General features: G+C 48.3%; 1 protein-coding gene across 1 annotated transcript; it reads right to left on the bottom strand.

The window, feature by feature from the left end:
* Nucleotides 1-3,097: 3,097 nt before the first annotated feature.
* LOC123153270 (geraniol 8-hydroxylase) lies at nt 3,098-5,426 on the bottom strand. The gene is made up of 2 exons (XM_044572470.1): nt 4,403-5,426; nt 3,098-4,063 (listed from the first exon to the last, which is right to left on the bottom strand). Exons 1-2 carry the CDS (start codon nt 5,321-5,323, stop codon nt 3,440-3,442), a joined length of 1,545 nt encoding a protein of 514 aa, XP_044428405.1. The 5' UTR covers nt 5,324-5,426; the 3' UTR covers nt 3,098-3,439.
* Between the last annotated feature and the right edge of the window lie 8,514 nt (nt 5,427-13,940).

Below are 13,940 nucleotides of genomic sequence, written 5' to 3'. Positions count from 1 at the left end.
TTTTCCTAAATACGTGAACTTTTCTAAAAAAATCAAAGGAAAACATTAAAAAAAAGAAAATGAACTTTTTTCAAATTTTAAAAAAGTTCATTGGTTTTTTAAGTTCATCAAAATTAAAGAAAGTTCATCGAATCTGAAAAAAAGTTCATCATAATTGAAAAAAGTTCATCGAAATATAATAGAAGTTCATCGAATTTGAGAAAAGTTCAACATAATTCGAAAAAGTTCACCAAATCTGGAAAATAGTTCATCGATTTTTTTGAAAAAAGTTCATCAAATTTGAAAAAAGTACATCAAACTTGAAAAAAGTTCATTGACTTAAAAATGGGTTCATCGAATTTGAAAATAGTTCATCGCGTTTGAAAAAAAGTTCACCGAATTAGAAAAAAGTTCATCCAATTTAAAGAAAAGTTCACTAAATTTAAAAAAAGTTCATCGAACTTGAAAGATAGTTCATCAAATTTTGGAAAAAGTTCATGAAATCCGGTGAACATTATGAATTAGAAAAAGAAAATAATAAGAAATAAAAAGAAAATAAGAAAGAAAAAGAAAAGAAGAAACAAAAGACGTAAGAAAATGTACTTGATCACAAATCGTTTAGTGGGGTCGTTATCACGTGGCACGCTGAACCGGTATGGCGTGTGTTCGAGTCCTCCCACGTACGTCTTTTTTGCATCAGTTTAGAAAGAAAGCAGGGAATTTGGGCCGGCCCGCGTCGCGAGGGGGGGTATGCGAGCGCCGAATAGGAACCAGCCCTTTTCTTGTTTGTCTTTTAAATTTAAATACTTCTGAAATATATATTATATATTCGAGTGAAATAACCTCAATATGCCACTCAGGCCCACTGAACAAACACCCACGCCAACTCCTTTAGCCCTCCGAGGCTGGAGTTACAGGCTTGCACCACGACGCCCGGCAGGTGCAACGACGGGTGCTACGTATATATGCCGGTGTACGTCGTACTCAGCTGGCAATGTGGTATTATTTACTTTTTTTAAGGGGACGAGGTATTATTTATATTAATTAAAGTTTGCAGGGCGAACGAAATTAATGGGTCAGGCCTGCTGGGCCGGCCGCAACTCGAACTAAACGATTTAAAGACACTTAGTAAAATTCAAACCTCATTTTTTACACCTCAAAAAAAAGAAGTTAATTTCAAACATATCCCTCAAAGAAAAGTAAAATTCAAACATAGCACTCCCCACAAAAAGAAACATTAGTGCTCCTGGCCGGCCCAGTTATAAGAAGTGCTTAACGAGGCAAACGAAGGAGCAACTAGTGCACGAGCGCTCCTTCGAGAGCCTCACTTGACGCGTTTTCAGCCGTTCGACACGTGTCATGCTCTGGGCACTTACTCCGGATTTTGTTTTTTCTTTATTTTTCCATAGGGTTTTCGGCTTGTTAAACGAGTTTTTCGATGTTTTGGTTTTTCACCAGTCTTTCTTAACTTTTGGGTAAAAAAATTCAAATAAATAACACGAAAAAGCGCGTTTTCTTTTTTTCTTTTTTCGCGCGAGAGTCACAGTTTTGCTTCCGCGACAGGCATGGTTTTTACTTTCGCGAGAGTCACGGCCGTGCATCTCGAAAACGAAAAAAAAACATGTTTTCTTTTTTTCCTTTCGCGAGAGTCACGGTTTTGCTTCCGCGAGAGTCATGGCCGTGCCTCTCGGAAACGAAAAAAAACACGTTTTCTACTTTTTTTTTTCTTTCGCGAGAGTCACGGTTTTGCTTCCGCGAGAGGCACGGTTGTGCTTTCGCGAGAGCCACGACCATGCCTATGGGAAACTAACAAAACCGCGTTTTTTCAACGTTTTGGTTTGCCACCGGTCTTTCTTAATTTTGGGGTAAAAAAATTCAAAAAAAAATAACGCGAAAAAATGTGTTTTCTTTTTTTCTTTTTTCGCGCGAGAGTCACAGTTTTGCTTCCGCGACAGGCACTGTTTTGCTTTCGCGAGAGTCACGGTTGTGCCTTTTGGAAACGAAAAAAAAACATGTTTTCTATTTTTTTCCTTTCGCGAGAGTTACGGTTTTGCTTCCGTGAGAGTCACGGTTGTGCTTTCGCGAGAGTCATGGCAGTGCCTCCCGGAAACGAAAAAAACACGTTTTCTATTTTTTTTTTCTTTCACGAGAGTCACGGTTTTGCTTCCACGAGAGGCACGTTGTGCTTTCGCGAGAGTCACGGCCGTGCCTCTCGGAAACGGAAAAAAACATGTTTTCTATTTTTTTTTTCTTTCGTAGGAGTCACGATTTTGCTTCCGCGAGAGGCACGGTTGTGCGTTCGCGAGAGTCATGGTCGTGCCTCCTCGAAAACAAAAAAAATAACGTGTTTTCTCTTCTTCTTCTTTTCTTCCGCGAGAATCACGGTTTTGCTTCCACGAGAGGCACAGTTGTGATTTCGTGAGAGGCACGGGTGTGCCTCTTTTGGAAAGAAAAAAAAAACCGTGCTCTCGGTTCGGTTTTTTCGTCCGGTTTTTTTTGTGAATAAAAAGTTTGTCAAACCTATCAACATGGGATCTAATTTTGAAGATCTCGACGCGAGCAATCCAACAGTGAAAGCGGTTCGAGAATTGGACGCACGGTTTAAGAGATAAAATGTTTTGAATAAACAAATCTACGAAAAAAAGAAAAACTCTCAGGTTGTGACAAGTGGCGCACATGCAGCGCGCCACTTGTCACAACCTCGAAAGGTTGGAGTGATCTTTGCAACGAGTACTCCTTAACTAGTGATTTTGGGCAAACGATTAGTGCATTTCTTTTCCTTCCTATTGTGGCTTAACAAGTCAGAAAAAATAACAAGAATACAGAATAACCCTCTTTTCATAACACAATGCAAAATTAACCCCAAAACTGTGTTGGTGCGCCATTGGTTTTTCACTATAGTGAATTCAAAGTCCTACAAGAAACAAATACTCCCTCCGTTCGGAAATAAGTGACGTGGTTTTAGCTCAAAAAATCATACATGAGCTTCGCATTTCACGTGATAAACAAAGTGCAAAACAAGAGTCAAAAAGGAAATATAATCACCACCACATGGTATCACCGATATCTTTTGAACCGGATTTCAACATGCCTCAATCTATTAATTAAGGAGAAAAAATTGAACATATAATTAACGAAAAATCAACCAAAGACCATCACAACACACCCCAAACTGACGGGACCGTCAGGTCTATCTACCCATATTCATTGGGTAGAGAGAAATGGTACAAGAGACGGCTCGATTAATTAACGGAAAACCGGGCTAAAATCCAAACAAACAGGCAAGACCACTTAGCTAAACAAGGTTTATAAGCACCGACGGACTAACACGACACCCTGACACATAAGGATTCTCTACAAGACTCATGAGCCCATAGAACATAAAGATACACATATTCATTATCCGGTCCAATGGTGTGTGCTACATTTTGCACAAGAAGAAGCAAAGCAATTGTTATCATCAACGGTTGTCATCCACTAACATTGGTGTAGCAATAGCACGGAGAGGCACGGCCTTCGTGAGTGTCACCCCAAACTTCTCACGCATATCAATCCCACTCCTCTCCACCTCCGTCGGGAGCCTCCAGTCGAACCGATGCAACAACGACCCGAGAACTAGATGCACCATCCTGATCGCTAGCGGCATCCCTGGGCACATCCGGCGCCCAGCACCAAATGGGATCAGCTCAAAGTCTCTGCCTCTATAGTCCACCGCCCTCCCGAGAAACCTCTCCGGCATGAACTTCTCAGGCTCAGACCAGATAGCCTCGTCCCGCCCCATCGCCCACACGTTCACCAACACACGTGCGCCTTTGGGTATTGTGTAACCCGCGATTCTTATGGTCGTCTGAGCTTGGCGCGGTAGCAGCAATGGAGCGGGAGGGTGCAGCCGGAAGGTTTCTTTGATCACAGCTTGGAGGTAGGGCAACTTGTCGATGTCAGGTTCTTCGATGTCTCTCTCTGAGCCGATGACTCTTGCAAGTTCGTCGTGCACTTTGGCCATTGATGATGGGTTTTGAAGAAGCTCCGCCATAGCCCATTCTATTGTGCTGGAGGTTGTGTCACTGCCAGCAGCAAACAGGTCCTAATAAGACATATAGATGTGTTGTGAAACAATCAGTATTATCATAAATATTATCAGGATGCAGTGACGCTAATCTGCACCCCGATTTGTACCGTGAATGGGCAAAATAAATATTTTGATAAGCTATACTTTTGGTCATATATTCAACCACGACCATTTTTTCCAAATGGATATACATGCATGCTGGTAAAAATAACAATCTTCCTACAAGATTTGCCCCGGCCGTAAAAATAAGTTTGAACCACCCTTTCGGATGTCGTAGAGCGTAATTTGTTTATCGCAACTTGCTAGACAGCGACCAAAGGAACCTTACGCACATGGGTATGATGTGTTACTTACCGAGAACAGCGACCGGAGCGTGTCGCGATCCAGCAGCGCGGCCTGGCCGTCGTCCCGCTCCGCCACATCCAGCAGCACGTCCAAGAAGTCGCCGCCGTCGCTGTCGTCGGTCTTCTTCCTGGGCTCGCCGGCGGCGTCGCGCGCGCGGCGGCCCAGTCTCTGGTCCACCTCCTTGTCGAACACCAGGTGCAGACGCGCGAACAGCCGCGCTAACTGCCGGCGCAGGCCCTGCAGGTCGGCCGCCGCGAGCGCGGGGAAGAAGTCCGACACGTTCGGGCTGCCGGCCACCTCCATGATCTCCGCCACCAGCACCTGGAACCCCTTGGACCCTCCGTGGTCGTCGAGGCTGGTCACGTCCGTCGAGAACACGGTGCGAGACAGTAGGTTCAGGCTGGTCGCGAACGCCACGCGGCCGACGTCCACGGCCGCGCCGTCGCGAGCCAGCCGGGCCACGTGCGCCGCGAGCTCCCGCACCTTCTCGGCCCGGAGGCGCTGGAGCGCGTCGAGCCGGTGCGGCGCGAACAGCTCCGTGGCCATGATCCGGCGGAGCGAGCGCCACCGCGGCGCGTGGGGCAGCCAGGCCACGGAGCTCCTGGCGTGCGCGCCGACCGCGTCCTGCACGGCCCGGGTGGCGAAGACGGCGTCGTGCTTCTGGAGGAACTCGCGGGCGGCGTCCGGGGAGGAGACGACCACCGTGGTGACCGCGCCCAGGCGGAGCGACATGAGCGGGCCGTGGGTCCTTGCGAGGCGGGCGAGGGAGCGGTGCGGCTGGTCGCCCAGGAGGTGGAGGCTCCCGATGAGCGGTAGCGGGCGGGGGCCTGGAGGAAGACCGCGACGGCGTGCCTGCGCGAGGAGGTCGAGTAGATAGAAGAATAGGAGGGGGACGACGAGCCATGGCAGCCATGGAAGAAGAGAAGCCATTGACAAAGAGCTTCGCTAGTGTATGAAAATAGTGAACAGTGTCACAGTGAATTTAGCACGCGTATGGTTGCGTGATTAGGTGCCCCTCTATATTGGCCACTGGTTTTGTTTGTGGTGTGGCCAAGGTAATCCTGGCGGTTCCTAATCCTATTGGGATTGTGTTGCCGGCCAATGGAAATCCCTAGATTATTTATAGCCAATTAACCCACAAATCCATTTGACACCAAGTGTGCACGCCACTTTTTTTATCAAGTCTATCACACTAGTCTAAGTTACTATCTTCATAGTGCAAAGTATTATAGTAGCAGTGTCATAGATTGTTTTATTTATTGTCTTATAGACTCATTTCACCTCGGGAAGCGCTATGTTACAGTAATATATTTATGTTACTTCAAACACCTCTCACCTCATTAAATACTTGTCACATAAGTAAAATTATCTTGAGGTGTGTTAAGTTACTACCTAAGTTATTCCACTATGGCTAGCCTAATCATGGCCGCGGACGCGGAAGGATGACCTTTGAGGTGAGCGGAGTTAGACATTGAGGAAGACGTAAAGACCTCTGTCATGGCTCTTCACAATGCCATGATTTTCATGTGGCTCCTATTTGACGCATGTTAGACTATGTATAGCTTCTGTACTTATGTACGTATATTGTACGTATTGTAACACATCCATTATATATAATGAGATAAGCCATCCCTAGAGGGTTGTGCTGGTTCCCTCAAAACTTATTGTCTTACATGGTATCACGCTAGGTTACGATCGCTTCCGCTTCCAAACCCTAATACCCGCACCGCCGCCGCCTTCACCGCCGCCATGTCGAGCGCCGCCACCACCGGTTCCACTGCTACGGGGTTCCTCCCGGCCTCTCTTGCGGCTCTGCTCAACCTCCCGCTCGATGTCGTCGCCGTTCCGGCTCCGATCGGGACCAGGAGCATCGGCTCCGTCTACTCCACGCCGCCGGCGCCCTCGCTTGGGCGCGACCTCGTGGCCCACACCGCGGCCCCGCCGTCCGCTGCGGACTCCGCGGGCGTCGTCCCGCCGCTCCTGCCGCAAGCGGATCACACCGCCCGGCTGGCGGGGTTGGCGGCGTCCGCCCCGGCCGCGGGCCTTGCGGCGTCCGACCCGGCCGCGAGCTTTGCGGCGTCCGCCCTGGCTGTGGTCCCGCCTCCTCCCGCATCAGCTTCGGTGCCTCCGGCTGCCTCCATGGTGTTTGCACCCCAGGCAGCCCCCTCGATGGGATCGTCTTCGCCGCCGCCGTTTCACTTCGGTCATCTCATCACCATCAAGCTCTCCGCCGACAACTACATCTTCTGGCGTGCGCAGGTTCTCCCGCTCTTGGGGAGTCACTACCTGCTAGGCTACGTCGACGGATCGCTTCCCTGCCCACCCGCACTGGTAGACAGCGTGCACGGTCCGGTCTACAACCCGGCCCATCGCGTCTGGACGAGGCAGGACCAGGCGAACCTCTCCTCCATCCAGGGGTCGCTCTCGCCGGCAGTTGCCGGACTTGTTGTCTTCGCGAAGACGTCTCATGAGGCCTGGACCATCCTTGAGCGAACCTTTGCAACGCAGTCCCAGGCTCGTGTCTCTGCACTCCGTCGTCAGCTTGGAGAGTGTCAGAAGCTTGACTCCACTGCCACTGAGTTCTACAACAAGGTCAAGGGCCTCGCCGACACATTGGCCTCCATTGGACAGCCCCTCACCGACTCCGAGTTCAACTCGTTTATTGTCAATGGTCTTGATGAGGAGTATGATGCCTTAGTCGAGATCATCAACGAGCGGGGCAACTCGACACCCATGCTGGCACACGAGGTTTTCTCTCGGCTCCTTCTCACTGAGCAACGGGTCGAGACACGCCGCTCCAGGGGCACTGGCTCCCTCTCGGCCAACGCCGCCACCAAGGGTGGCCGCTCTTCTTCATCACCCCGGTCTCCCTTGGGGCTGCCACCGTCGCCCGCCTCGCCCCCCCCCCCACCTACTGCGACCTTACCGGGGGCTGGCGGTCCACGTGTGTGCCAGCTTTGTGGCCGCGATGGGCACTGGGCCTCCAAGTGTCATAAGCGCTTCCAGCGAAGCTTCCTTGGTCTTGGCAATGACGGCAAAGATACACGCAACAATGCCCGTCAGGTCGCCATGGCTGATCGTCCCGCGCCGCAGAAGCAACAGGGACACACTCAGTCCTACTCCATCGATCCACACTGATACATGGACTCTGGGGCGACAGAGCATCTGACCAGCGAGATGGGGAAGCTTCACACTCGTGAACCCTATCATGGCTCCGACAAGATCCACACCGCCAATGGAGCAGGTATGCACATCTCTCACATTGGTCAAGCATCTCTTCTCACTAGACATGCCAATAGGAGTCTTCAGCTTCGCAATGTTCTTCGAGTTCCATCTGTGACCCGTAATCTTCTTTCAGTTCCTAAACTCACACGTGATAATAATGTGCTTTGTGAATTTCACCCTTTTGATCTTTTTATTAAGGATCAGGGCACGAGGGACATTCTTCTTAGTGGGCGGTTGTGCCAGGGCCTCTACCGTCTGGAGCATCCTGGCGTTGCCCGTGTTTTCAGTGGAGTTCGGGTCTCTCCGTCACAGTGGCATGCTCGTCTTGGTCACCCGACCACACCTATTGTCCGTCATATTTTGCGTCGTCATGAGCTTCCTAGTTTGTCTAGTAATAAAGATGTAGCAGTGTGTGATGCTTGTCAGCAGGGGAAGAGTCATCAACTTCCTTTTTCAGAGTCCAGTCGTGAGGTGAAACATCCTTTAGAACTTGTGTTTTCAGATGTATGGGGTCCTGCTCAGACTTCTGTCAGTGGTCATAATTACTATATCAGTTTCGTTGATGCTTATAGTCGCTTTACCTGGCTTTACCTTATTAAACGCAAATCTGATGTGTTTGATATTTTTGTTCAGTTTCAAAAACATGTTGAACGTCTTCTCAAGCACAAAATTGTTCATGTCCAGTCGGACTGGGGGGGCGAGTATCGCAACCTCAACTCCTTCTTTCAGTCGCTTGGGATAGCTCATCGTTTAGCATGTCCACATACACATCAGCAGAATGGTTCAGTCGAACGTAAGCATCGTCATATTGTTGAAGCTGGTCTTACTCTTTTGGCCCATGCATCTGTTCCGTTTCGGTTTTGGAGTGATGCTTTCACCACTGCATGCTTTCTCATCAACCGTACTCCCACTCGTGTTTTAAACATGAAGACTCCCATTGAGGTTCTCCTTAATGAACAACCTGATTATACCTTTTTCAAGGTATTTGGGTGTGCTTGCTGGCCGCATCTTCGTCCATATAATAAGCGCAAGCTTGAGTTTCGTTCTAAGAAGTGTGTTTTTCTTGGCTATAGCTCTCTTCATAAAGGTTACAAATGTCTTCATGTTCCCACTAATCGTGTCTATATATCTCGGGACGTCGTGTTTGATGAGCATGTTTTCCCCTTTGCCAAACTTCCTGTGTCCCCTGTCGAACCACCATCTGTGCATTCATCCTCTGTTGCTTCTGACCAATTTGATGATGTTGCATACTCTCCTTTGCTGTTACCTAACCATGGTGCAGGAACCGGACGTGGGGCTCGTTTGGAGCTGTTGGAGGATTCACCATCATCATCACCGCCTTCTGATGGGCACGTCGATCGCCCTATGTTGCATGGCATCGATTCGCGTGCCCATGCATGGTCACCCGAAGAGCCCGTCGCGCCGAGCATCTCCACTGCTCGGTCCGCTACGCCAGCGACCGCCGAGTCTCCAGCGGCTCGGCCCTCTTCGCCAGCGGCCGCCGAGTCTTCAGCGGCTTGGCCTGTCACGCCGTCTTCGCCCGCGGCTCGGCCCGTCACGCCGTCTTCGCCTGCAGCTCGGGTCCACGACGCCGTCCTCACGTCGCCTTCATCCGCGGATCGGCCCGCGACACCGGCCGTGCCACGGCCCACTATGCCGGGCTCGCCATCGGCCCGGTCTGTGACGCCGGCGTCGCTAGCTGCTTCGTCTGCTCTGCCGGTTTCGCCGGTGGGCCGGCCTTCTTCGCCGACCGAGCCCGAGGCTACTGTGTCTGGCTCCTCGTCACCGGCTGACTCGTCAATGTCGCCGTCCTCCAGCCCGTTGCAGGCTGCTCCGTCGACCTCGATGGTTCCTGTGTCCCGACCACATACACGCAGTCGCAGTGGCATTTTCAAACCTAAGGAACATAAGGATGGTACGGTTGCTTGGTTGGCTGCTTGTTTGGCTGCTGCTATTGCGGATCCATCTTCTGAGCCTCGCTCATATCAGGCTGCCCTGCGCATTCCACATTGGCGAGAGGCTATGGAGCAGGAGTTTCATGCTCTCCTTCGTAACAAGACATGGACTCTCGTTCCTCCACCACCACGGGTAAATGTTATTGACTCAAAATGGGTATTCAAAGTGAAGAAGCATTCGGATGGATCTATTGAGCGTTACAAAGCGCGACTTGTTGCTCGCGGTTTTCGGCAGCGCCATGGTCTTGACTATGAGGACACCTTCAGTCCTGTCGTCAATCCTACCACTATTCGGCTTCTTCTCTCCATTGCTGTTTCTCGTGGTTGGTGTTGAGGAACGTAGTAATTTCAAAATTTTCCTACGCACACGCAAGATCATAGTGATGATATAGCAACGAGGGGAGAGTGTTGTCTACGTACCCTCGTAGACCGAAGCGGAAGCGTTGACGCAACATAGAGGAAGTAGTCGTACGTCCTCCGGTTCAACCGATCCAAGTACCGTTACTCCGGCACCTCCGAGTTCTTGACACACGTACAGCTCGATGACGCACCCTCGATCTCCGATCCAGCAGAGGCGCCGAGGGGGAGTTCCATCAGCACGACGGCGTGGTGACGATCTTGATGTTCTCCTGTTGCCGGGCTTCGCCTAAGCACCACTACAATATGACCGAGGTGTAATATCGTGGAGGGGGGCACCGCACACGGCTAAGGAACGATCAATGATCAACTTGTGTGTTCTAGGGTGCCCCCCTACCCCCGTATATAAAGGAGGGAGGGAGGAGGTGGCCGGCCCTAGGGGGCGCGCCATGAGGAGGGGGAAACCTACTCCAAGTAGGTTTCCCTCTCTTTTCCTTATCTTATTTGGAGGGGGAAGGAAAGAGTACTAGTATTAGGAAGTAGTACTAGTAGTAGTAATAGGAAGAGGAGGAAGGAGAAAGGAAAGGGGGGCCCGGCCCCCCTCCCCAATTCGGATTGGGCTTGGGGGGGCGCGCCCCCTTCCCTTGCTCCTTCTCTCTTCCTCCTACATGGGCCCAATAAGGCCCATATACCTCCCGGGGGGTTCCGGTAACCTCCCGGGGCTCCAAACTTCTCCGGAACCTTTCCGGTGTCCAAATATATCCGTCCAATATATCAATCTTTATGTCTTGACCATTTCGAGACTCCTCGTCATGTCCGTAATCATATCCGGGACTCCGAACAACCTTCAGTACATCAAAATACATAAACTCATAATATAACTGTCATCGAAACCTTAAGCGTGCGGACCCTACGGTTCGAGAACGATGTAGACATGACTGAGACACATCTCTGGTCAATAACCAATAGCGGGACCTGGATGCCCATATTGGTTCCTACATATTCTACGAAGATCTTTATCGGTCAAACCGCATAACAACATACGTTGTTCCCTTTGTCATCGGTATGTTACTTGTCCGAGATTCGATCGTCGGTATCCAATACCTAGTTCAATCTCGTTATCGACAAGTCTCTTTACTCGTTCTGTAATACTTCATCTTATAACTAACTCATTAGTTACATGCTTGCAAGGCTTAGGTGATGAGCATTGCCGAGAGGGCCCAGAGATACCTCTCCGACAATCGGAGTGACAAAACCTAATCTCGAATTATGCTAACTCAACATGTACCTTCGGAGACACCTATAGTACTCCTTTATAATCACCCAGTTACGTTGTGACGTTTGGTAGTACCCAAAGTGTTCCTCCGGTAAACGGGAGTTACACAATTCTCATAGTTACAGGAACATGTATAAGTCATGAAGGAAGCAATAGCAGAATACTAAACGATCAAGTGCTAAGCTAACGGGATGGGTCATGTCAATCACCTCATTCTCCTAATGATGTGATCCCATTAATCAAATGACAACACATGTCAATGGTTAGGAAACATAACCATCTTTGATTAATGAGCTAGTCAAGTAGAGGCATACTAGTGACTATATGTTTGTCTATGTATTCACACATGTATCATGTTTCCGGTTAATACAATTCTAGCATGAATAATAAACATTTATTATGATATGAGGAAATAAATAATAACTTTATTATTGCCTCTAGGGCATATTTCCTTCAGTCTCCCACTTGCACTAGAGTCAATAATCTAGATTACATAGTAATGATTCTAACACCCATGGAGTCTTGGTGCTGATCATGTTTTGCTCGTGAGAGAGGCTTAGTCAACGGGTCTGTAACATTCAGATTCGTATGTATCTTGCAAATCTCTATGTCTCCCACTTGGACTTGGTCCCGAATGGAATTGAAGCGTCTCTTGATGTGCTTGGTCCTCTTGTGAAATCTGGATTCCTTTGCCAAGGCAATTGCACCAGTATTGTCACAGAAGATCTTCATTGGTCCCGATGCACTAGGTATGACACCTAGATCGGAAATGAACTCCTTCATCCAGACTCCTTCATTTGCTGCTTCAGAAGCAGCTATGTACTCCGCTTCACATGTATATCCCGCCACGACGCTTTGTTTAGAACTGCACCAACTTACAGCTCCACCGTTTAATAAAAACACGTATCCGGTCTGCGATTTAGAATTGTCCGGATCAGTGTCAAAGCTTGCATCGACGTAACCATTTATGACTAGCTCTTTGTCACCTCCATATACGAGAAACATATCCTTAGTCCTTTTCAGGTATTTCAGGATGTTCTTGACCGCTGTCCAGTGATCCACTCCTGGATTACTTTGGTACCTACCTGCCAAGCTTATTGCTAAGCATACGTCAGGTCTGGTACACAGCATTGCATACATGATAGAGCCTATGGCTGAAGCATAGGGAACATCTTTCATTTTCTCTCTATCTTCTGCTGTGGTCGGGCATTGAGTTTGACTCAACTTCACACCTTGTAGCACAGGCAAGAATCCTTTCTTTGCCTGATCCATTTTGAACTTTTTCAAAATTTTGTCAAGGTATGTACTTTGTGAAAGTCCTATTAAGCGTCTTGATCTATCTCTATAGATCTTGATGCCCAATATGTAAGCAGCTTCACCGAGGTCTTTCATAGAAAAACTTTTATTCAAGTATCCCTTTATGCTATCCAGAAATTCTATATCATTTCCAATTAATAATATGTCATCAACATATAAAACTAGAAATGCTACAGAGCTCCCACTCACTTTCTTATAAATACAGGCTTCTCCAAAAGTCTGTATAAAACCATATGCTTTGATCACACTATCAAAGCGTTTATTCCAACTCCGAGATGCTTGCACCAGTCCATAAATGGAACGTTGGAGCTTGCACACTTTGTCAGCACCTTTTGGATCAACAAAACCTTCAGGTTGCATCATATACAACTCTTCTTCTAGAAATCCATTCAAGAATGCAGTTTTGACATCCATTTGCCAAATTTCATAATCATGAAATGCAGCAATAGCCAACATGATTCGGACAGACTTAAGCATCGCTACGGGTGAGAAAGTCTCATCGTAGTCAACCCCTTGAACTTGTCGAAAACCTTTTGCAACAAGTCGAGCTTTGTAGACAGTAACATTACCATCAGCGTCAGTCTTCTTCTTAAAGATCCATTTATTCTCAATGGCTTGCCGATCATCGGGCAAGTCAACCAAAGTCCATACTTTGTTTTCATACATGGATCCTATCTCAGATTTCATGGCCTCTAGCCATTTTGCGGAATCTGGGCTTATCATCGCTTCCTCATAGTTCGTAGGTTCATCATGGTCTAGTAACATGACTTTCAGAATAGGATTTCCGTACCACTCTGGTGCGGATCTTACTTTGGTAGACCTACGAGGTTCAGTAGAAACTTGATCTGAAGTTTCATGATCAATATCATTAGCTTCCTCACTAATTGGTGTAGTTGTCACAGGAACCGGTTCTTGTGATGAACTACTTTCCAATAAGGGAGTAGATACAGTTATCTCATCAAGTTCTACTTTCCTCCCACTCACTTCTTTCGAGAGAAACTCCTTCTCTAGAAAGGATCCGATTTTAGCAACGAAAATCTTGCCTTCAGATCTGTGATAGAAGGTGTACCCAATTGTCTCCTTTGGGTATCCTATGAAGACACATTTCTCCGATTTGGGTTCGAGCTTATCTGGTTGAAGTTTCTTCACATAAGCATCGCAGCCCCAAACTTTGAGAAACGACAACTTTGGTTTCTTGCCAAACCACAGTTCATAAGGTGTCGTCTCAACGGATTTTGATGGTGCCCTATTTAACGTGAATGCGGCCGTCTCTAAAGCATAACCCCAAAACGATAGCGGTAAATCGGTAAGAGACATCATAGATCGCACCATATCAAGTAAAGTACGATTACGACGTTCGGACAAACCATTTCGCTGTGGTGTTCCAGGTGGCATGAGTTGCGAAACTATTCTACAT

Source organism: Triticum aestivum, chromosome 7A (genome assembly GCF_018294505.1).
Source record: "Triticum aestivum cultivar Chinese Spring chromosome 7A, IWGSC CS RefSeq v2.1, whole genome shotgun sequence".
NCBI lineage: Eukaryota > Viridiplantae > Streptophyta > Magnoliopsida > Poales > Poaceae > Triticum > Triticum aestivum.
The sequence above is the reverse complement of the archived record's forward strand: the minus strand, read 5'-3'. Positions and strand labels throughout refer to the sequence as shown.

Excerpts from the sequence above, each read along its gene's own strand:
- LOC123153270 (XM_044572470.1), bottom strand. The coding sequence starts at position 5,323 with ATGGCTTCTCTTCTTCCATGGCTGCCATGGCTCGTCGTCCCCCTCCTA. Across the intron at positions 4,064-4,402 it reads CGCTCCGGTCGCTGTTCTCG|GACCTGTTTGCTGCTGGCAG; the intron begins GTAAGTAACACA and ends ATGTCTTATTAG.